Source organism: Fistularia commersonii, chromosome 8, assembly GCF_037954325.1.
Source record: "Fistularia commersonii isolate RoL2024-O1a breed Wild chromosome 8, RoL_Fcom_v1.0, whole genome shotgun sequence".
Classification (NCBI taxonomy): Eukaryota; Metazoa; Chordata; class Actinopteri; order Syngnathiformes; family Fistulariidae; genus Fistularia; species Fistularia commersonii.
The window spans coordinates 16821178-16845247 of record NC_141291.1 but is presented as its reverse complement, the minus strand read 5'-3'; the positions used below and the strand labels follow the sequence as shown (position 1 = coordinate 16845247).

At 39.9% G+C, this 24070-nt stretch overlaps 3 protein-coding genes across 4 annotated transcripts; 1 reads left to right on the top strand and 2 right to left on the bottom strand.

Annotated features, from left to right (window-relative positions):
* Nucleotides 1-4231: 4231 nt before the first annotated feature.
* Nucleotides 4232-10036, bottom strand: fen1 (flap structure-specific endonuclease 1). The gene is made up of 12 exons (XM_086151426.1): nucleotides 9954-10036; nucleotides 9404-9489; nucleotides 9126-9228; nucleotides 8903-9005; nucleotides 8547-8610; nucleotides 8173-8282; nucleotides 7270-7406; nucleotides 6920-6986; nucleotides 6561-6692; nucleotides 6312-6463; nucleotides 5781-5895; nucleotides 4232-5543 (listed from the first exon to the last, which is right to left on the bottom strand). Exons 2-12 carry the CDS (start codon nucleotides 9483-9485, stop codon nucleotides 5466-5468), a joined length of 1143 nt encoding a protein of 380 aa, XP_086007552.1. The 5' UTR covers nucleotides 9486-9489; nucleotides 9954-10036; the 3' UTR covers nucleotides 4232-5465.
* A 137-nt stretch (nucleotides 10037-10173) lies between these two features.
* On the top strand, nucleotides 10174-18946 carry tm9sf1 (transmembrane 9 superfamily member 1). 2 transcript variants are annotated; one of them, XM_086150413.1, is made up of 10 exons: nucleotides 10174-10323; nucleotides 10551-10682; nucleotides 11542-11753; nucleotides 12812-12943; nucleotides 14011-14133; nucleotides 14279-14637; nucleotides 15018-15172; nucleotides 16589-16774; nucleotides 17209-17482; nucleotides 17926-18946. In XM_086150413.1, the coding sequence occupies exons 2-10, from the start codon at nucleotides 10637-10639 to the stop codon at nucleotides 18317-18319; spliced, it is 1881 nt and encodes a 626-aa protein (XP_086006539.1). In that variant the 5' UTR covers nucleotides 10174-10323; nucleotides 10551-10636; the 3' UTR covers nucleotides 18320-18946. The 2 variants fall into 2 exon arrangements, with proteins under 2 accessions (XP_086006539.1, XP_086006540.1); XM_086150414.1 differs by lacking the exon at nucleotides 10174-10323 and having other exon boundaries at nucleotides 10501-10682.
* A 344-nt stretch (nucleotides 18947-19290) lies between these two features.
* On the bottom strand, nucleotides 19291-21207 carry nanog (nanog homeobox). Its single transcript, XM_086151643.1, has 4 exons — nucleotides 20802-21207; nucleotides 20072-20436; nucleotides 19839-19988; nucleotides 19291-19623 (listed from the first exon to the last, which is right to left on the bottom strand). The coding sequence occupies exons 1-4, from the start codon at nucleotides 21205-21207 to the stop codon at nucleotides 19291-19293; spliced, it is 1254 nt and encodes a 417-aa protein (XP_086007769.1).
* Nucleotides 21208-24070: the final 2863 nt, after the last annotated feature.

The following is a 24070-nucleotide window of genomic DNA, read 5'->3' as shown; positions in this document are numbered from 1 at the left end:
CTGGAAACGATACAATACTCCCCTTTCAGCCTCAACCACTTTGTCCTCTGCTCTGCCTTTGTCGTCTTTATCGTTCTTGTCAACAGAGTTGTCCTATGAACCCCCATCCCATGATGTCTGGCTACTCTCTCACCGGCTACCACTTTGAAGTCACTGATCTCCTTCAGATCACATTGTCTATACAAGATGTAGTCTACCAGGGTATGCTTACCTCTGTTCTTATAAGTTACCCTATGTTCCTGCCTTTTTGAGAAAGAGTATTCATTTAAGTCATTTCCAACCTTTTTGCAAAGTCTACCACATCTGTCCCTCTGCGTTCCTTCCTGGCTACCAAACTGTCCCTTCACTTCTTCATCACTTCTATTGCCTGCAGCAACATGTTCATTGAAGTCTGCACCAATTACCACTCTCCCCACTGGGGTATTTTGCATCCCTTCATCTACCTCACTCCAGAAATTCTCTTTCTCCCATAACTCACATCTAACCTGTAGGGCAGAGCCACTAACAACTTTGAGCGTTACACCCTCAATTTCCAGTTTTAGGCTCAAAAGTCTTTCTGACACTTTTCACCTTCAGAAATGTTCCCTACAAACTCCTCCTTCAAGATAACTCCTACTCCATTAATCTCCCTGTCAATACCATGATGATATAACTTAAAACCTGCTCCTAAGCTTGTAGCCTTGCTACCTTTCCATCAAGTCTCCTGGACACAGTATATCCACCTTCCTTTTCTGCAGCATATCAACCAACTCTCAAGCTTTTCGAAATCCGCACTCTCTGTCCCAAACTCTTTCTTTTCCTCTTCTCTCTCTGCCTCCGAACATACTTTCCTCCTTTCCTTCTTTGACCCAAAGCAGCCCAATTTCCACCGATTCACTGTAGGTTATCAGCACCAATGGCGGTTGTTGTTAACCCGAGCCTCGACCAATCGGGTTGGTTTCAATTTGCATATTTGGTTTTATGCCAGATGTCCTTCCTGACACAACCCACTGCATTTATTCAAGCTTGGGATCAGCTCAGGAATAAATTGGCTTGTGCCTGAGGCTCCAATGGTATCTTCCTGAATGATTGATTGAATGACACACATAAGCTCATATATTTAATAAGACTAAATCAACCTTAATTACCGGACATGGAAGGAATTGTTTTTGGCCTACCATAGAGGAGCTCTGGCATTGCATGAGGAAATCTGGAGTGGCAGAGAAGTATGATAGACAGGTGCAGGACATGTATGCTAGCTGTGAGACAGTGTTGCAGTGTACCGTAGGGGTAACAGAGAAGTTCAAGGTGGAGGTGGGACTTCTTCAGGGATCAGCTCTGGGTCCCTTCCTGTTTGCAGTGGTGATGGACAGGCTGACAGATTAGCTTAGACAGGATTTCCATGGACCATGATGTTTGCAGATGACATTGTGATCTGTAGTGAGAGCAGAGAACAAGTTGAGGAAAATCTGGAGAGGTGGAGGTATGCGTTGGAAAGGAAAGAAAGCTAGTTGCAGCAAGACAGAGTATATGTGTGTGAATGAGAGGAACTCAGGTGGAACAGTGAGGCTACAGGGAGTGAAGATCAAGACGTTGGAAGATTTCAGGTACTTGGGGTCAACAGTCCAGAGCAGCATAGAGTATGAGACAGAGGTGAAGAGACAGGTTCAAGCAGGTTGGAATGGGTGGAGGAAAGTGTCAGGGGTACTATGCGATAGAAAACTACCAGCCTGAATGAAAGGAAAGGTGTACAAGACAGTGAGGAGACCAGCGATGTTTTATGGCCTAGAAACCGTTACAATGATGAAAAGACAGGAGGCAGAGCTACAGGTCGCAGAGATTAAAATGCAAAGGTTCATTTTGGGAGTGACCAGGATGGATAGGATTAGGAATGAGTCTATCAGAGGAACAGCAAATGTTAGATGTTTTGGAGAGAAAGTCAGAGAGGCCAATCTGAGATGGTTTGGTCATGTACAAAAGAGGGATAGTGAATATATTGGTTGACGGATGCTGGAATTGGCGCTGCCAGGCAGGAAGACCAAAGAGAAGATTTATGGACGTAGTGAAAGAGGATATGAAGGTAGTGAGAGAAGAGGATACAGAGAATAGGGTTAGATGGAGAAGTTTGATTCACTGTGGCAACCCCTGAAGAGAAAATCTGAGAGAAGTAAAAGAAGGTAGGAATCGTTTTAAAAAACATTTGCTTCATGCTTTTTGCAGGTTTGTTAGATTTGAATGAGGGACTTATTAAATACAACAAAATTTTGTATCTGATTTCTCTAGTCATTTCCCTTGGAAACAATATGTTTGTGACATTGTTGTCATTTTGACACCATTCATTCTCTAACATTCTGTTGAATGTAATTCACCTTAATTTCTGGAGTACTCGAGTTCTCGAGTACCTCTTTGACCATGTATTACTGTACATATTATATTTTATAGTGATATATTCACTTCTCACTGCAGGTACACAGTTCAGTCTGAAGCGGGGACATCAAAAGGGAACATTACTACCTTAAATGGGCAGCATGGTGGTGCAGTGGCTAGCGCTTTGGCCTCTCAGCATGAAGGATCCCGGTTCAGTTCTGACAAGGGGACCACTCTGTGTGGAGTTTGCATGTTCTCCCCGTGTGGATTTCTTCCAGGTTCTCCGGAGGAAAACATGCAGTTTAATTGAAAAAAAAGGGAAAATAGCTCCAGAATAAATTATTGAGTGAATGGTTGTTTGTCTATATATGTCCATGTATATGTGGCCCTGCAATTGACTGGCGACCAGTCATTGGACTGGTGCCCGGTAACAGCTGGGATAGGCTCAAGTATCCCCTGCGACCCTGAGTGCAGGATAAGATAGAGGGACAGATAATACTTAAAATGCACCTCAGGTGTACATGTAGATCTGCACTTGATGCCATCAGCTCTATCTTCAAAGCTTTTTATTGTTTTTTGGTTTGCATTTATCAGACAAATGATAACCAGATAATAGCAGCATTATCTCGAGAAACAAAAGACAATATGACTCATCTGGTAGGGGAAGTTTCAAAATGTTACTCTACAAAACACAATCATGTCAGTGTTACCACATTACCAAGGTGACACTGGTAACTGTCTGTTGCAAGGCCTGATGTAAACTATCTCATAAAGAATTTGACAGGCCATGCAAGTATATAGTCTCTTGAGGGTTAATCGTGTGCTTGTTATTTAACTAAGTCCATTCAGTGTTTGTGCAGGTAAGAAGTCTGAGTTTAACCAGCCTCAAGTCTTTTTGGGCTGGAATAGTTTCACATGTTGGGGATGGATAGGATCAGGAATAAGTCCATTCCTGAGGAGGAATGGTGAATAAATTGGTAGATGGATGCTGGAATTGGAGCTGCCAGGCAGGAGGTCTAGAGGAAGACCAAAGAGACGATTTATGTATAGTGAGAGAGGATGATACAGAAAAAAGGTCAAATGTAGCATGTTTAGTGACCCCTGAAGGGAAAAGGAAATTAAGTACTTTTATATGCCACAGACCAGTTTGGAAATACCCATTTAAAAATAAAATAAATCCTGTTGAATTACACAACACTTCTTGTGATACCGGAGTATTTCTCATAGTAAGTGGCTGCAAAATCATGTTTTTGGTTGTGACAGTATGATGCTCTTTTGAGGAAGTCGACACTCTGCTCATCCATTATTTCTCAATAGATGTTTAAACTGTCTGAACAGGGAACAAAGACTGCCTTACTTTTAATGAAGCGTAAACTTCAGAGACAGTTTGACTTTGGATACAGAACGGGCCAATGGTCTTCTACTGGAAGGATTTACAGATTAAGCGTCACTAATCTGCTCCCCTAAAGACATTCAAGGGTTGGGATGAAGACACTAGTTTAAAAGCAAAGACGAGGAAAAAAGCTTGTTGCATATTTTATGTTAAACACCAGCGTGGTCATCACATCAAAACATTGCATTTGTCTTCTATTGAGGCCTGACCTAGTTTTTTGATCCACTGTGTACTAAAGTGTATGTCTAAATGCCACTTTATAACACCATTTAAACTTTAAAACTTCTTTTTCTTGAGGAAACTGCTTTATATCCATTTTGTTATACTCAGTCACGAAAACTAGACTGCTTTGTGTATGATTTACTTAATATATCTGATCCGTATTGCAAAATTTACAAGTTCTGTATACAGTACTGAACTCCCAGTCACTGTGGTTTAAAAATTTGCAAAGGGAAAGAAAAAAAGACTGTTTGGATGGCAAGGCTTATGGCAGTAAATTTAAAGTTTATTTTTATGTATATTTCACAAGGATAAAGTTGTAAGGGTTTTGATGGAACATTAATCTTATTTACTCAGACTTTATTGTTTCTAAGCCTTTGCAATAATTCACAATCATCTCAGACAGTCAATACATGAATGAAGTTTGTGCAAGCGCAATCAATTTATGACCCAATCTTCTTCTACCCTTTGGCTTTTCCCTTCAGAGGTTGCCACAATGAATCAACCTTCTCCATCTAACCCTATTCTGTTTCATCCTCTCACTATGTCCTGTCTTTGTCATTATTAGTTTCTAGGCCATACTGGTCTCACCACTGTCTTGTCCACTTTTCCTTTCATTCAGGCTGATAGTCTTCTATTGCATTGTATCTCTGACACTTTTCTCCACCCATTCCAACCTGCTTGAACCTTGCTCTTCACTTCTTTTCCACACTCTCCGCTGCTCTGGACTGCTGACCCCAAATACCTGAAATCCTCCAACTTTCTGATCTCCACTCCCTGTAGCCTCACCGTGCCACCTGAGTTCCTCTCATTCTCACACATATACTCTGGCTTGCTGCAACTAACCTTCATTCCTCTCTCCCGCACATACCTCCCCCTTTCTAGATTTTCCTCAACCTGTTCTCTGCTCTCACTATAGATCACAATGTCATCTGCAAATATGGTCAAATAAAATGTTTAATCTCATGGGATGGAGTGCTTTACCGCCTGGAAATACTGCTTATCACCAACACCTTGTCTAAAAAGACCCATCTATAGACTCATCCTGGTCTTCAGTGAGGGTATTGCTTGTTTTATTCATTTCTGGTGGCATTAATTTGTATGTTGCTTCTTCTTAACCTTTACACAATTTTATTGAAGACTTCTTTAAGTTGATATTAAACATATGTGCACACAAAGTTCATCATCTACACTAGCCAATAGATCAAATACCTAAAATCTATGCAACTCATTTAAGTCCTGAAGAGAAAATATTTGCTGTCAAATTGGTCCAAGAAAATGAGCCAAAATGTCAAAAACAAAGCAAAAAAAACAAGACATTCAGTATTTTTATTATGATACTACAGGAAAAAATAAAAAAAACATTACATTATACAATGTTGGCCAATAACCAATTACTAAACATTTGTCCTGCTACTTCCTCCTGGTTTAACTAAAGCACAAATTATAAGAACTCAATGTTCTTCACTGGCTAATTTTTGAGTTTGAAATGGGTTCCACATACAAGCTATTTGCCCTTTTTAAATTTTCCCGGAGTGGCTCCTGTCTTCTGCTTCTTTTTTGCTGGCCCTTTAGTTTCAGGCTCCTACATGAGACAGAAAGTCAAGTCAGCAAGTCAAACACTTAAGTAAATACAGAGATTGCAGACAAAAGTCATTCAGGAGCAGTGCCCCAAAGTGAAACATTTAACTAATGAAGCAACTCGGTCAACATCTTTCACCTGGGGTCTAAAACCAAATTTGCCCAAAGTGTGTCATCTTCTTAGTGTTATGAGTAATTAGTAGACAAGTGAAATTAAGAAATAGAGATGATAGACATTTACTTTTCGCTTGGACGACAAAGATCCTGTGACATTGAAGAAGGAGTCCAGTCTTCCTTGTGTGTTGCCCTGTCGGCTCTTCACAATCTTCTTACACCCGTTGCGGATCCTGTCTTCACTGCATGCAGATAACCCTTGTTCAACAACTTAACCAGTCGAAGTCAGAATTCTAACTGATACTAAAAAATATTGGCATTCAGTTTAAAGCACATCTATGATTTGCTACCATGTTCTCAATAACTGGAAAATTGGCAAGTGGGTTTTCAAGGCATGTATAAATACTGTTTAACTGGACTCAACACCAACATTTAATTAAATTCCCAGTTATTACATAATTGTCTACACTAAGTGATCCTAATAAAATTTTGTGACAAATATATCTGATTTGACTGACTAATGTCCCATAGCACAGCCTGTTGGTCAAACGCAGTTACACAACCACTTCAGATGAACAATGATCTGCTTGCATCAGCCATACAAAGATAAACTTTGCTGACAAACTCAAACTACATTGAAAAGAAAGCAGATATTTACCTAAACTGTTTCTCATTGCACATGAACTGGATGAGCCCCTCCTCGTCTGGCTCAGTCCACTTCAGCTCCACTGTGGAACAATCCACCACTTCAGGCTTCAAAAACAACCCCCTCGCTTCTTTGTACAGCCAGTCCTGAGGAGTAGGATACTTCTGCACAGGAATAAGCAAGACAACAAAACAAGCAAATTATGGTAAGCCTCCCAGCTCCTTTTGACAGGACCCGTAATGGAAGAGAATGCAAACTTACATTTGAATCAATATTTTCTAGGATCTCTTCAATGCATCCATGCTGTTTGATCAAGTCGATGGCTCTCTTGGGGCCAATGCCCTTGATGGTACCGCAGTAGTCACAGCCCAGCAGAATACACAGGTCTATGAACTACAATGTGAATTATTAAAACATATTCATGGGTTTGCTTTGTACAATTAGCAGGACAGCAAATAAAATTTCAAATTATGTAGATGAAAGTGTCTAGGGCAGCTTAAGATCCATATTTCTGCAAATACACTGAAAAGGTGAACAATTATAAATGCACAAGGTGCTTAGACGATTTTAACCTCAATTTCTCTATGAATATAATGTATAAGATAATGTGCTACATGTACCTGTTCATTGGTCAGACTGATCTCCTGCAGAATACGGCTGAAGTGGAACTCTTGAATAGGAAGTTTCCTGACACACAAATTATTTGACGTGATATTTCAAATGCATAAAGATGTACACAGACCACTCACATTGAATAAATAAGCCTGGACTGTATGAAATGAGCCAGTGATGAAATGATTGAAATACAACATGTCTTTGAAACATTAGTATCTGGTATTCATGCGCCAATTAAACCATGCCAGCATTGATTCCGATGTTTGCCGATGGAAAATACACAAGCAATACTCCAGTGAATTATAGCATGGCCACTTTACAAACAGCATATTAAGAAGCGCTCGGGGGGGCTTACTTTGCTTCACTAGCAGTAAGGTGTCTGAGCAGGACATTTGTTCCAAATGTAAGTCCATCCATATCCTCTGTGGCTGTAGCAAAAACCTTCCCAGCTTTGACCAAAGCGGCACAGCTGGCCTCGGCCTCACACGGAGCCTGCAAACACAAATCGAGCTGAGTTATGTTTCATCACAAAACTCACTCTCATGGGATACCAATTCCTTGGGTTGGTGGTTAAACTTCAGAGTATTTTTAATTTAGAAACAGAGTTTGTCTCCAAATGAGCTTCAGTTTTTGGAGATGATAGCTCATTACATTATAACAAACAAAAAAGAAAAACTTAAAATGATAAATTTAACAGTAAGTATGATATTTTCTGAATACAGCTAAAGGCAATTATGTTACAGCTTCTTAAGCATGTGTCATATGAAGTATGTTGCATTCAATCGCTCCAGTCTCCTAGGATATTTCACACTAAAATTAAAAACCAGACACAGCCAGAGACACTACATACTAATATATAAGGGGTTATTGCAATTTTAGTATTAGTGCCAGATGAAACAGAAAAAACCGTGCTTGGTGTAAAAAAAAAAAATCTGAATTAAGAAAAAAAGGACGAGATAAAGAAAAATGAGTATCAATCCTCCTTATAAATCAGTATATTGGCATCGGCAGTGCAAAAACTAACATTTTTAATCAGAGCCATTAAATTAATGTAAATTACATAATGTTAAAGTGTGTAATCATACAAAACATAATTATGGCTTTTGGACAGGTAAGAACAACCATGTCTCAGTTGATTTTTGCCATTAAGACCCTGTTGTGTTTGTTAATCTCTTATCAGTAAGCATTGACACTAAAAAACAAACAAACAAGCATCCATGTTCATGCCTACATTAAGCAAAGTGAATGTGTCTCTTACCTCAATGTATGGCACTCCCATCAGGGTGAGCAGCTTCTTACATTCATCATTATGATGTTTGGTGACTTTGACCAGACGCTTGGTGAATTTGTCAATATTCTCTTGTTCTCCTGGGTTGAGAAACAAGGTTTTAACAGACATATTAATGTAAAACCAAAGTTTGAACCATATGAATACGATGTTTTCATTTTTTTTTTTAATAAGATTTTCTTGTAGACACACTTATATTTACAGTATACACATTTGAAGCTAAATTTCTGTTTGATCACCCCTACATTGTATTCATACAGACCAGCAATAATAGATTCCAGGCCATTAAAACATTACTATATTTACAGATACAACAAAAAAATACAAAAAGTTTTTGACTGTACCCAATTCCTGGGCTTGTGCGAGCAACTTCTCAGCTTCTGCCCTTCTCTCGCCTCTCTTTACCAGCTGGTGTATGAAGAGTATGCAAAGCATGAAAACACATAGGTCATGGATTATAAAATAAAAAAACAGGTGCAATTTTTAGTTGGGGTATCAGGAGAAATTGTCATGTTTAATTGTTCCCCTGAAAATGAATCCCTTTATTTTGCAAAATGAAAGACATCAAATGTAAAACATCTTTGTGTTGATTGAAAAATCAAGAAAGGGTAAACACCCATTAACCCTCCTTGTTGATGTAATTTTTAAGAGTGAAGCATGCAGGAATGAAAGGCAAGTGCCAAAATCAGCCCACACTAACCTCTCCTGATTTAAGCTGTGGCGGTTTGCCATCAAAAACATACACAGGTTTGATTCCATGTTCCAGCATACGGATTGTCCTGTAGAACATGCCCATCAGGTGGCTGTGTGGTGGTGAAAGAGAATGAAGGAGTTAGCTGGTGTAGGACTTGGAGAACTACTGGGCCTTAGATTGTAATGTGTCATCCTCTATGGTATCAGTCCGTAGTATGTATTGGTCGTACCTTGTTGTCTCTCCATCCTCGTTCTGTAGCACATTGCCATCCTGGCGCACGGCAATCAGGAATTGGTAAATACACATTGAGGCGTCTATAGCGATTTTCCTTCCTGCAGAAGTTGCATTACATTCATCGACGTAATAGCAGCCTTAATTACATACAATACACACATCACTGCCTGTATCAATTCCGCTGGGTTATTAGATGTTTTTGATTTGCCCCATTGCCTTTCTTCAACACCTCGATTCCCACTGTAAATAAGACCGTAACGATATATCATTTACCAAAGTAGTTCTTGATGTCTTGCTCTTTTATTGCACCAGGGGCGTGATCAGCGATCAGCTTGGCCAGTCCGTGTATTCCCATGGTGCTAAAACGAAGCAGATTTGAATCACAAGGGTCGAGATCAATGTGGAAATAGGTTGGTTAGTTACCTGGCGTGTTCTGTTGTCGTATAGAAGTTATAACCATCGTCAAGGGTGCGTTACTTAGCTAGAGTTTTGCTTGCTTTGGTGGTACGCAGAGAACATAACACACTTGCGTATATATGTGTCTGTCAGAAATGGCAAGTAGGAAGACCTGCTAAGAATTTCAAGCGGCACCAGCTAGCCAACTAGCTAGCAAGATAGATCCACCGAGACATCGTTCAACGACCAGGTTGATGCTAGTCTGGAAAGCAACGCCAGCTAACTTGATGGGATAGAGCCTGAATAGCTACTTGTTATCGAAATCTATTTAGAATTGATTAAAACAATAACTGACATCTGCTTGTTTTATTGTTATTGTTGGTTTGGCTGTCTTGAGTGTTGACAACGTCAAATAAGCATGACTTACCTGGTATTTGTTAGAAGAGATAACACCGCGAAAGTCAACACAGTATTCCTTGCTGGCGGGGAAGTGTGTTCGTTTCGCGGGAAAACACATACCAGGCGTTACCAATCGATAAATCGAACGCCTCATCCCGAAACACACCAAGGACCAGATGATCGATGGACTAGATTTGACTAATCTTGGCTGATTTTTAGCAAGGAAGCATTTCATTGGTTGACGCAGGTTGAAGGAAATCCGGTCAATTTAGCCAAAAATCACAGTACCTCGGGCAGACAGGCTCAAATTGTCCAACATTTGTTTTCAAATGCGTTAAAAAATCATGATAAGTTAAATTTTTCCCTGGGATACATAAGAAAATTACAAGTAGTACCAGGTACGTCGGAGGTGTTTTTTTTTGTTTCTCCGCCCATCCCGGAAAAGTCAATCGAGCCATCGTTGTTTTTATTATTAAGGTGACGTGGAGTAGGACTCTTTCAAATTCGATGTGTCTGGATCCGTAGGCGTTACTAACTTGTTGATATGAAAGCAGTTAATATATGACTGTTTGGGGAATTCCCTGCGCGTTTTCCACAATGTTTCCCTGCAAATCTATACATTAAGCTCCGGTAACGACGCTGAGGGGAGACCGTCGGGGCCTGGAGTCCGAGGAATCCACCGGACACACGGGGTTTTCTTGGGTTTTCTTCATGCTGACTGCAGTATCTGGATTCAAACGACACAGCGGTTATTCAGGTACAACAGATTTTTCAAACTTCTCGTCTTTGGTCTCTCAATCTGTCCGTCATTCAGGGCTAGAAATCAACATTCAATTTGTCGTCTTGAATATTGAGATGCGATGATGTCAGTCACAGAAGCCACCTTTCAATGTCACAATAATACCTGACCCTGGTCTCACTTAAGTGGCAATGGAAGTAATCTGATACCGAACCTCATGATGCCTGCACAAATGGCATACGAGGTATGACTGTGTAACTGTAGCTGTGCAGTGGTCTATTAACCAGGTAAAACTGCAACCATCCTGTGATCCAATGCAATGGAGTGTCACAGGACAGTCCCTATAAAACATCCCCCCATTGGACCTTAATTTGTTGTAGTTAAAACAGCCCTAATCCTCAGCAGAAACAGTTTGGTCTCAGTGTTGGCGACATAGTGATATCTGATTTCACAAGAATATTGAAAAAAGATTATCCAGGTAAATGTTATACATGATTATGATCTCACACAGCCCAGTAGATAGAAAAAAAAAGATTTAACAGAAAATGTCACTGTGTAGATTTGTATGACTTCTTTATGCTTCTAGTGTGCACCTGTATCCCATCATATCCCAAAATACTACAGCATAACCCCCCCCCCAAAAAAATACCCCTTAAAAAAAGGTCCTCTATTTACTAAATACACTGTTTGTTGCACTCTTAGACTGGTTGATCTGATTATATCACAGACCAGTTCCCCAGTTCTAATGACACGGGTGAAGTGTATCGTAGTTCATGGTCATTAAACTATTTCATTTTTTTTTGCCATGTTTCACAAATATATTGTTGTCTAGAAGTGTACATTCCGTTTTTGATCATCCCTCTTGTATGTCTAACAGGGTCTATGGCGTTTGAAAAAGGATACCTGTTTGGTGGTTTCCAGAAGACAATGGTTCGGCACAGCATCCTGATCCTGTGCTTTTTCTCAGGCTGGGTGGTGGGCTACAAACAGGGGGACAATGTGACTCTCTATGTCAACAAAGTGGGACCTTACCATAACCCCCAGGAGACATATCACTACTACACACTGCCTGTTTGTAGGCCTGAGAGGGTCAGTCTTTTTGTTTTTTGTTTTCACTGTTTAATAATGGGCTGAATATAGATGGATGGTTGGATGGATAAAAACTGAATACGTACATATACATATATGTATATATATATATACACACACACACACACACACACACACACACACACACACACACACACATATATATATATATATATATATACTCAAAAAAATAAAGGGAACACTTGAGCAACACAATGTAACTCCAAGTCAATCACACTTCTGTGAAATCATAGTGTCCACTCAGGAAGCAACACAGATTCATTTTGACTTGTTTTAAGGACATTACATCAAAGTTGGATCAGCCTAGAGTTTGTTTTTACACTTTAATTTTGAGTGTGATTCTTATCCAGACCTCCATGGGTTGATACAATTGATTTCCATTGATCCATTTTTGTGTGATTTTGTTGTCAGCACATTCAACTGTGTAAAGAGCAAAGTATTTCATAAGAATATTTCATTCATTTAGATCTAGGATGTGTTTTTTAAGTGTTCCCTTTATTTTTTTGAGCAGTATATATATATAATGGACAAATTAATCGCATATTCTGCTTTGTAAAGCCTTTCACATCTTTCACATCATTCACTTGATCATATGTTAAAATTGGGCTTAATTTCAGCCATCATTTATGCCAGATCCTCCTAAACAATCCATCAAAGCCTTTTGATAAATGCAGACATGAAATACTTGACTACTTTCCTTTAAAGAAAATGTAGCATCTGCTTTTGAGTCACTGATAAGTAACTCCTATTACACTTGTCTGTTACAAAAATAGCACTCTTCGTCTGAAATTGTTCTTCTCGATGATAGGCAATTTTAGACGGACAAAAAATTCTTTCATGACCCAATTATAGTCACTTTGGGAGATATGAGAATTTTGAAAAATCTTTGTTATATCCAAGTAAAACAAACCTAATGCAATTATATGATAGAGAGATGGGTGTTTCTGTTTTTGTTTGTTTGAAATGGGGAATTTCTGAGAGAATTTTAACCAACTGAAACCATGGTGATGCCTCTTGTTTCACTTATTCCTATCCAGGTACATCACAAGTCTTTGAGTCTGGGGGAAGTTTTGGATGGTGACAGAATGGCTGAGTCGTTGTACCAAATCCGGTTTAGGGAAAATGTCGAGAAAAAAACTCTCTGCCAGCTTATACTTTCAGAGAAACAGGTATGACACACCAGAAAAATTTAAACATGTACTCTTAGCTATGATACTAAACATGTAATAATATAATATAATAGATGATGCAATTATATTACCCCAAGTGGGCAAAGTATGTTAGGCAAAATATTTCATAAAACCACAATTTCCGTCATGATCAGTAATCCTGAAAATGTCAGGTTGCCATGATGGCACTGGCATTGTATATTATATTGCTAGGATTCACAGTATATTTTAATATCATCTCTGCTTCCTGTCAGACAATGTCACCTTACTTTCTGTGACCAAATTCCTACTTTGGTAACAGTAATTTTTTTTTTCTCCTTGACATCTTCATATCAGAGATATGCATTTAAATTGTAACAGATTAGTGAGTAATAATGCTAGATTAGATTTAGGGTATTTTTTACACATGCAGTCTTCCTGTACAACATGTAATAATGAGTCAACCTTTAGTGAAATGATTATCTCAGTTGAGTTCACTTTGAACTGAGCATTTTGCTCCCTCAGGTTTCAAGTCCCAATTAAACTGGCTGAACATGCTGTGCAGTTCACTTCACTGGAAACTTCCTACAAGGATGTCTTAGATGTGTTTCGCTATGTGCTAAAAATAGAGAAAATGATCCTTGCTACTTACCAAGCCTGTAGGCCGACCAAAAAATTGTTGAGTCAAACACTAATTCAGTCCATCAGGATCTTCTTCAGGTCATTTCACTTAATAAGTCAGTTGAGCCGCTTTCTTCTTTTTTTGGCACTGAACCTCAGTCCAAAATAACCATTAAATTTTTTTGTAAGGTGTGCGGAATTATCTCTCCTTTGTGAATTGAAAACCAACCACATATAAGCATGGCAAGTCAAAAAAATGTCTAATCATACAATAGAAGAAAATCATATTTAAAATCTTGTATTAAAATTAACATTTTACACATTTCCAGGGTGTGCTATTTGTCCAGCCTTGTGTTATAATGCCTTGAAAATGTGTCAGAACACTCTCTACTTGTAACATTTAAAAATAGTAGTTGCCCTTTAGGCTGTCACCTCAATACATGAGTGAAATGTTGTGTCTTTTGTAGGTGGACCAGCTTCGTGAAGCCATTGAGGAGCTGTATTACTTTGAATTTGTCCTGGATGACATTCCAATCTGGGGATTTGTGGGATACATTGAGGAAAGTGGCCTCCTCCCTCACAGCCACAAGGTAAATGGGATGTTTTGTCATTTGAGACCAAAAGACAATAGAAGCTGATCAAACTTTTATATGAATCCAGATTTCTTGTCTTTGCTTAATCCCATCCTCGTTTCGCCATCCTTCCATATATCCCCATTCTCTCTGCTCCCAACAGGTTGGTTTATGGACTCATCTAGACTTCAACATTGAGTACAATGGCAACTCAGTCATCTTTGCCAATGTCTCGGTGAAAGATGTCAAACCAGTTCCCCTGGAGGAGGGGGCAGGGGCAGTGGTTGGCGGCGTAGGGGTGGGTGGAGGAAGCATCAAAGTCACCCACACCTACAGCGTGCACTGGTTTGAGTCCCCCCTGCCTCACTCCCGCAGAGGCGAGCGCTTGAGAGACTACTCCTTCTTTCCCAAAACACTGGAGATTCACTGGCTGTCCATCATCAATTCCCTGGTGCTGGTGGTGCTACTGCTCGGCTTTGTCATCATCATCCTCATGCGGGTCCTTAAGAATGACTTTGCCAGGTCTGTGGGTTAATGATGTTGTTATGTTGCGGTAGGCTGTAAATCTTCGTGTTTTATTCTATAGGAGCAGTTATTCTGAATTGAAGATTAGTGAAGTGTGTGGCCCCATAATTATCAGATCATTTAAACCACATTTGATACAGATGTAAATTATTGCCAATTGAAGAGACATTATTTTATTTTGAGGAGTGAATTCTGCCCCCCCCCCCGCGCGCAAAAAAAAAGTCTTTTTGCTGTGAACACTGTGACCCTCTGTGCTGGATAAGCCAAATGATTATGAATGAATGGTGCACTCAAGTCTTCTTTTGTAGGGTATTTGCTTGCCATGCACTTAACAGATAAATATTGCGTTACATAATTGTTTTATTCATTCCTATCAGGTACAATGTGGAGGAGGAAGGTGGCTGTGACGATTTAGACCAAGGAGACAACGGCTGGAAGATTATTCACACTGACGTTTTCAGATTTCCTCCTTATAAAAGCCTGCTGTGCGCTGTGCTTGGAGTGGGGGCTCAGTTCCTTACTCTTGCAACAGGTAGCTATTTATTACAAAGTACATACACAGACCAAAACAAATAATACACAACTATCATACAACAGTCAACCATATTCTATATATCAGAAAGGGAAAGCCCTTGAATACAAATGGATGGTGTCTAGAAAGTACAAACAAATGAACAGCATGCTGGCAACAAAGGAATGGTACAGTAATCTGCAAAATTTGCAAATAAAAGCCCCCCATATTTCATCAAACCAAGCCATAAATGCTGTCTGTAGGTGTAATAGACATTACTACATCATTAAAGACCTTGTATAAAGTAGAGATGAGTGGGCAAATACCTCTCCCATGGGATCAAAACCAATGTACTATATATAGCCACTCTCTGGTCTTGATCTTCATGTTTGCAGTTTGGACCACTGTGTCTCATATGAATTTTTTTAGTTTTATCCTGACGCATGCTTTATCATAGTTCTGAACATGAATGAGAGGCTTGCCCAGCCCCATGGCTTAAAGTCTAATTTCTGAGTTTCCTATCACCATACAGTATACCATAAAATGATGAGCTACACTTCTTCCTTAATGCTCCTTCTGGGATAAGGATTCACAAATCACAGAGTGGTTTTCAGAATGATTTCAGAAATTCTTCAGCGATCCCTGAGGAAATTGCCATTGAGTGAAGTCTCAGTTTACTTGACTTGGGTTTGAGAAAAACTCAATTTGCCCCATTAAATGCTCTACTCATAGAGCTGTCTTTCTCTTGACATTGTTGCCTCCTTGTCTGATACTACTACTTATCATGGCTACTTAAATGGTTGAAATAAATGTTGTAATTTTATTTATATTCATCTGTAGCCAAAAAGCAGTTCATATTATGCATCCTGACTGGGTTTACTAATACTTCATACTGACTTTATTTTCGAAGAATAAATATACCCACATATAAAATATAGCCAAAAAGCAGTATATTGAGTATGCCAATTCACTGGCATTCCGATTGGGTTTGCAAACACTTCATACTTACTTTCTTTACTTTTGTAAGAAGATTTTGGTGTGTATAATCAAATAGGGACATTTTCCATGGTTTAATCATTACATTCAGTAAATCAATCTTTGATCACGTATTTCCCTTTTTGGTTTTTGGATATTATCAGTCAGGCTGCTGTGTTACTGACTGAGGACAGACATGTTTTGAGTGTGATTTGTGCTGCTTAATGCCTGTGAGTCTGAAGATTCCTTTATTTTAGGGAAGTTTGAAGAATTGCTTGCGCTCCACAGGAGTCATGACATTTTTTTTTTTTTTTTCTTTTGTACTCCAGTCGTTACCTATTTTGTTTTTGGATAAACATGGACCAATTGCAGCAGTCTTAATTTGGCAGGAAATGATGAAGAAACTAGAAACCAGAGTTTCCAAATCTACAGACTTCAGTTCCTCTGATCTCTTCGTTCTAGGAATCATCGTTATGGCATTGCTCGGAATGTTCAATGTACATCGCCATGGCGCCATCAACTCAGCAGCCATTGTCTTGTATGCACTGACAAGCTGTGTGTCAGGCTACGTTTCATGTAGGTTCTACACACAAATCAATGGTCAGCGCTGGGTGTGGAACATCATCCTCACTTCATCTCTCTTTTCAGGTGAGTCAGATATGGAGGCATTTGTGAAGATGCTTGCCTCAAGAGCACCATCACTTCATCTATTAGATTTTCTTTTCAACCTTTCTTTCCAACTTTTCTTTTCAACCTTTATCTTTCTATTTGAAACATATAGATAACAAATCAGGATTTAGAGATAATGATCTCTAAATCCTCCTTTGTTATCCATGTTTCATAAAAGCACTGGCCCTAGGTAATCTCAAAGTTTATCTGTTTCTTATTCTAAACCTGACTATTCCAATTAATATTCTTCAAGCTGCACGCAATTTTTCTCTTACTATTACATCATTAGTGTATCTGAAGTTAAATAATATGCGAAAGAAATGTAATGTACTATTATTATTTTCTATGTAAATATGGCGAAAAATGTATTCAACTCATTACCATTCATCCCTCTCTCCTTATTTTTGTGACAGCCCCTTTGTTCCTGACATGGAGTATAGTGAACTCAATCCACTGGGGGAGCGGCTCAACCCAGGCCCTTCCAGCCACCACTGTCCTCCTACTACTAGGTGCTTGGGTGCTGGTTGGCTTCCCCCTCACAGTCATTGGCGGCATTGTGGGAAAAAACCGAGCCGGCAGCTTCCAGGCTCCTTGCCGCACACGCAACATTCCTCGGCAGATCCCCACACAGCCCTGGTACAAACACACAGTGGTGCACATGGCCATTGGTGGCTTCCTGCCATTCAGGTGAGATGATACCTGATGACACCTGGGTCTTGAAAAATGTAATCTGACAGAGAAGTTGTACTTCTATGGACCTTTTTATGAGTGGGAGTTGTGTTTTCCATTTTCAGTCAAAATGGGCATGAAAGAAATATCCATTAGCTCAGAAAACTGACATCCTTCCTTGATATCACAAAAGGCTTTTTTTTGTGAGGCTGTTGTCCATGGTCAGCTGTTCTCAGCTGTATTCATTTTTTAAAAGCGGCAGTGTCAAAGATTTAACAGCTGAGGAACAACCTTTACCTGAAGAAATGGTCGCAAATACATACAGCACATGTTTTGTAGTGATGCATTTTGGTTTTCTTTGGAATTCTGAGTGAACAATATGATGACAATTATTTATAGTTACAAATCTGTATGGCTTATGTACTTGCAATTTCATTTTACTACCTCTCTTTCTCTCTCAGTGCCATCTCAGTGGAGTTGTACTACATCTTTGCCACAGTTTGGGGCAGAGAGCACTACACCCTTTATGGTATCCTGCTGTGCGTCTTTGCCATCCTCATCTCAGTGGGTGCCTGTATCTCTGTGGCTCTAACTTACTTCCTGTTATCTGGCGAGGACTACCAATGGTGGTGGCGGAGTGTGCTGAGCACTGGTTCAACAGGCCTCTTCATATTTGTATACTCTGTTTTCTATTACAGGAACCGCTCCTCTATGAGTGGACTTGTGCAAACCACAGAGTTCTTCGGCTACTCTCTGCTTACTGCACTGGTCTTCTCACTTATGCTAGGCAGTGTGTCCTTCTGGGCATCACTTGCCTTTATTCGCTACATCTACCGTAGCCTTAAGATGGATTAGGCATGATCGCACACAAATCCAGAGCTGTAAAGACACATTTCCTCTTTGCTCACAGACAAAATACATTCCCTTTTGCTTTCAGTCATACAAACCTCCCACAGGAATTAAGGGAGAAGAAACCAAGGCCTTTGTAATTGGTTGAGAGTAAGTTATGATTGAAAGAGCAATTTCTGTTGCTGGAATAAATAATCATTGAATGGATGGGCTTGGAAAGGGAATTCTTCTTTTTTTAAATAAGTGGACAATTTAGTCCTATGGTGAAGCAAGGGGGGTGTGACTTAGCAGGTGCAACCATATTATGATACAGGCTCTACGTATTATATACTTTCAAGAATTGCCCACTTCTATTTAAATGACACAGAACATAGATGAACACAAGTTCTGTATTTCCATTGGATTATGCAATATTTCACCCTTTCAGTTACTGTAGTCCCTCCCGTTACAACCTGCTCCACTGGGGAAATTTTGCACTGACCCTGCAGCAGACGACCAATGCCTTGTTGAGTGTTGCATACTTTTGATGGGAGCAATATTGCCATTGTATCCTATGGTCCCCATTGACTGTGATTTTGGATCTCATGTAAATAGTATTTTCAATAAAATACCTTTTAATAAAATATCAAAACCTCACTGGTTTCAGCTGTTCATTCAGTTTCAGTCTACAGTTGGCCAGGGCTTAAACAAGACAGTTTACAGTTGCCGCACAAAGATGTATTTATAGAAACTTAAATTTTGGCATGAACAATGTAGTACAAAGATTTGAGTTGGACCTAGTATAAGGCAAAAATGAACAATGACAATATATTTTCATAGAAAAATAGAACTTGAGGTAAAAAGCTACAAAGCAGTAGTAAGGTATAAAAAATGAAAAAAAAAAAAAGTATGAACAAGAGACCGTATGTACATCTACTCTTGACAAGAAGACTATCTGTTTCAGCAAAGGAAGCAAAGAACTTAAACAGTGGTACTACCTACTGGCTAGGATTATTAACAATCACTGTGTTAAGGTTGCTGCCAGACTCCTCCTCTTTGCGGTAAAAACCCAAGTCTTGCTCAGTATTGCTTGGTGAATTGAAAGCACTGGCGCTGAACTCGTAATGGTTGACGCATGGAGGAATGGGCCAACCAGCTGGCTGAGTCCTGGTGTGGGGGGAGTTGGCAGACCAGGTTGAGTAGCCAGCAGGAGCGCTGCCCATTGCAGCCAGGTAGAATGCGATGTTCTGTGGAGCTGATTTTTTAAAGGCTGCCTCCATTAGGGAATGATTATAATGGTCCTTTTGCTGGGGTCTCACTTCCCCTTGATACTGAAAGGGAATCGGGAGAGTCAAAAAAAACTGAATCGTCCATTCAACAGTAAAATGTCTTGATTTTGTTTCATCTTGCCTTTAAGGCATAACCAGACTGTGGTTAGGCCTCCGTCATGAATGAATTTTGTCTCTGTCTGTACCATTGCCTCTCTGTTACAAGTAAACAGGATTCATAGGAAAGACAGCTCAAATGTTAGGAGGGGTATACTTACAGGTGTAATGTGGGATTGGACATTGGTTAACATGGTTCCAGTAACTGGGCTTCCTCTATTGACTGTGGTAGTGTAGCGCTCGGACACCCAACTAGTGTCCTTCTGGTGTCTCCTCAGCTTCATCCTTCTGTTTTGAAACCATGTTTTGACCTATAACGAATGCATTTTTTGAACTGATGCCGAATGAAAAAGGGTGAATAAATGTGGGAGCAAAGACATATGTGAACCCTCACCTGTTTGTAGGTAAGCCCGGTGAGTTCTGCAAGGTTCTTCATTTCAGCAGGGGTGAGGTATCTTTGCACACTGAAGCGCTGAACGAGGGCGTTCATCTGGCTCTCTGAGAAGGCTGCACGGACCTTTCCTTTGGGGGTACTTACTGGGGTTGTGCTGGGTTTCTTTGGTTCTGGTAAGGCCGTGAAAGTGTTGGTTTCCTCGTTTCCCACATCGGTAAAGGAATGCGGTTCTCCCATGAGAGAACTGGAAACATTGTTGTTGGCAGTGGGGCTCCTGCTGTTCTCATCCAACTCTTTCTTTATCCATACAGCCGGGTCCGTCTGCCTGGAGCTTCCCTCTCCGGTGCATCCCAAACTCCACGAATCTGAGAGGGAAAAGTAACTATAAATGAAGCAATCTATTCCCTCGCTTAGTTTTGAGTATGTAAAACAGGACAAATGAATTGATTAAATTGGAAGGGGGACTTCCGATTTGATGTTGGGAGACGTAACCGCCGCCATGACTCGGCGGGTTTGTTTGTTTGTTTTTTACTTTTCTTCAACACCAAAATGGAACAAAAATAGAAATACCAGAGTATTTATATACTGTCCATCTTGGAAATACAGCAATTTCCATAGTAAATATGATGTTAAATTCCTTAGGCTAGCTTAAGAAAACGAGTCCTGCTCTCCGAGCTAATCGCTGTTAGCTAAATGTACATCCGATTCGCTGTTTCGGCAGTTGACGCACCGGGGCTGGCGTGCGCCTCGGAATCACTGGTTGAATCGCTCCCGGCCTGCTTGGTGTCATCAGCGGGTATGTCGTAGATAGTTTTCTGCGGGGCGGCCAGGAGTAGGCGGCTCGCCTGGCTTTCACCGAAGTAGACCAGACTTGAGCCTTGGTAATGGCAATGGCCGCTTGTCACATGCTGCTCCGGGCTCTGGGGCGGAGACTCTTCTCTGGTCCTGGCGGCAGCGGCGTAGTACACCTGGGTCATCCCGGGATTGTAGCTGCTAAAATCCGTCACGGTGGATTCGCCCCAGCCGTTCACGTTCCCGTGGTTCTGCTCGGCTCCGGGCGGGTAGACGAGGCCGTAAGCGTAGGCATGGTAAGGCGGGTTGTAGTTGTAACCAATTTGCGTCTTCCACTCTGCCATTTCTGTAGAGTTTTGATGAGTCAAGATACAGGAAAATACCTACATCAAAAAGGTGAACAAAAATAATAACGATTTAAGTGACATAAAATAGGTTGACAAAGTCAACAAAAAAACTGGGAGGATGGGCCCGGGTGGTCACCTGGCTGGTTTTTAAAAGCTGCGCGGCCTTTGGGGGTGGGGCGACCGCGATCCCAGGTCATTGGTCAGCGCCCTGAATACCTATTGAAATCTAAAAGTTACTTAAGTTACTCTTACTACCTATATTGAGGATAACAAAACAACCAGTTATACTGATTTTTGATATGTTCGTTGTCATCAGGCCCCCTCGATGTATACATGTAATTTGAAATTGCCTTAAAAAAACACTCATCCAAATCATGGTTGATTCCTGTCAAAATTTTCTTCTCTGCCAATTGGACTTGATTTTCTTTTCTTCAAGCAGTTTTGCCCGTCATCCGAGAGGTTTTTTGGTTCGACAACTATTTACAATATCTTCGGTTTTAAGTAAACGTAAAACTTGCTTTTATTCAAAATAACCATGCCCTTAAGATGCCACAGATGTTTTATGACACACCTTTCGTTAACGTAACCTGGTTCCCCAGCCTATAGAGGAATACGTGAAATTGAGATTGGCCAGGCAGAGTAAATGATCACGCCACCATCAGATTGTATTACATCTTCAAACATGAGCTTCTTGGTACCCAGAGACACTGCCAATTGACTGTCATGAAAATCTAAAACTGCTTCTTTAGGGGCTCATTTAGCCTGATAACCACTAATAGTTTGATCCGTCTGTTTGCAGGGTAAATTATTTATTCTTTCATTATCTAGAATTATCCTGCACAAAGAGTAAGGGGTAACATATATGAGTGCAATCACACGTACACACTACCTGATGTGCACAATACACAGCCATTCAAGTGCTGTCCCAACCCCCAAACAGGTTAGTCCGCCTGTCTCCTGTCTTCACAATGGGTCCAACGCATGACTTGGACTGCACATATAAACATGCACATCAGAAAGAAATTTCTTTGCAGTGCCCCACGTGGAGTGACAAAATATTAGCATTTTGTTCTGAAAATAAAATTAGGAGAAATAGTGCAGGAAAATACACAGTATCTAAGAAATGTGCGAAAACATAGATATAAAATGACATAAGTTTATAGATAAGATAATTTACATGTACATCTCCATTTGCTAAATAACCCAATGTACTACAACCACCATTGTAGTGTCTCAGCAACCTGTAGCACAGTGTTTTGCAATAAAAAACAATGTTTTGCAACCCAACTTTTAGGTTATCCAAGAAGCGTTGTTTGAAGTAAATTTTGATAGCAAATGATAACAAATGAACTTGCAAATATCTTAAACATTACTTAGTCAGTAGACAGGCCTCAAAGTATTATCTTGAGAAGATGGTATTCCTTAATGGTACCTGTGAGCCTCAGCCACAGATCATTAGACTATATAATATCTCTATAATATCTATTTAACACTGATACATCTCAGTCAGCATCATTCTATGTTTGTCTGTAGACGTTCTTCAATCAGTTGAACTATTTGCTGGGAAAAGTTAATGTTTTACCTTTGACGTTTATATTCATTGCTTAGGTTGTTCACATTTCCCACACCAGTCAGAGAATTTTGTCTTAAACAAGCTACAGCCAAGTGGGTTGGACATGTTGACAAAACTCTGTCCACCTTCATTTGCAATGCTTTTCAAAAAGATGATTTAGATTAGGCTGCAGACAGCAACACAGGCTACTGTTTGTGCCCTGTTTCTTTTGTTGTTTTCACATGATAATGGCTCAGTAAGTCTTTGAATGATCTGAGAACAGCGAGCTTACTAATGGGCACATCAGCATTTTTAGTGATGCCTGATACAACTGGGTGTTGGGGGTGCTAGTGAAAGAGCCAAGAAACACAAGCAGTGGACTGTGGTAGACATGAGCACTTGATTTAGCAGATTCTAGATTGCCTTTCGATAAATTAGCAGGCTTTAATGTATTTCATGTGGATGTGCAGAATGGGGTATTGTAGATGTACAACTGAGGGTTAGTTCGACTGAACTGCTGTGGGAAATTCTGCATTTGCACTTGATTAGAATTTGAATTTTCACATGTCTTTTTCCACAAATAAGATTTTTGTGTTTTCTGTTTCACCATCTTGTTACTTTGGCTTTATAAACAGAAGGAAGAGAACATATGCTGGTAACTGACAAGATGCTATCTGTCTATCCTTGTCAAATCATGTCTCAGCAACTGAACTTAGTTTTGCTTGTCAAAGACATTTACCCTGTTATCAGAGAGTCTCCCCTCAACTTCATACAGAAGATGGCTGTTGGATCAGAGGTGAAATGTCTTCAGGAAGAAAACTAAAGTCCAACTGCCACAAGAAGATTTGACACCACATCTGTCTGTTTTTCTCCTCTGGTTTGTCCCTGTATGTGTTTTCAGTGATGGATGTTTTTGCATTTGAGATGTGAGGCAATCAGTCCCTCCATTGTCTTCTTAAATCCCTGCCATTGGATCTCAGATCACAAAGTTCCACCTTTGTTCAGTTTAAGTCAACAACAATGAGGCAGTTTGATATGAATAGTAATCTGTTTCAGAATCGATCAACTGTGAAGTCAGTGTTTTTAAATTTAAACTTCACCGAGCTGATTGTATGGATCTATGTGTTGCAGGATTCCAGCTATTTGATTTATCTGTTGTCAATGAAATGCAAATATACAATATAAATATGGTAAATAATCTGTAACTACCTCATTTATTAATCGCTTTATTTATTAGAATATAAACCATTATCAGTTGTTTTTTTGTCCAATTGAGGACTATCTAAATATTGGGGGTATTTTTTTTAA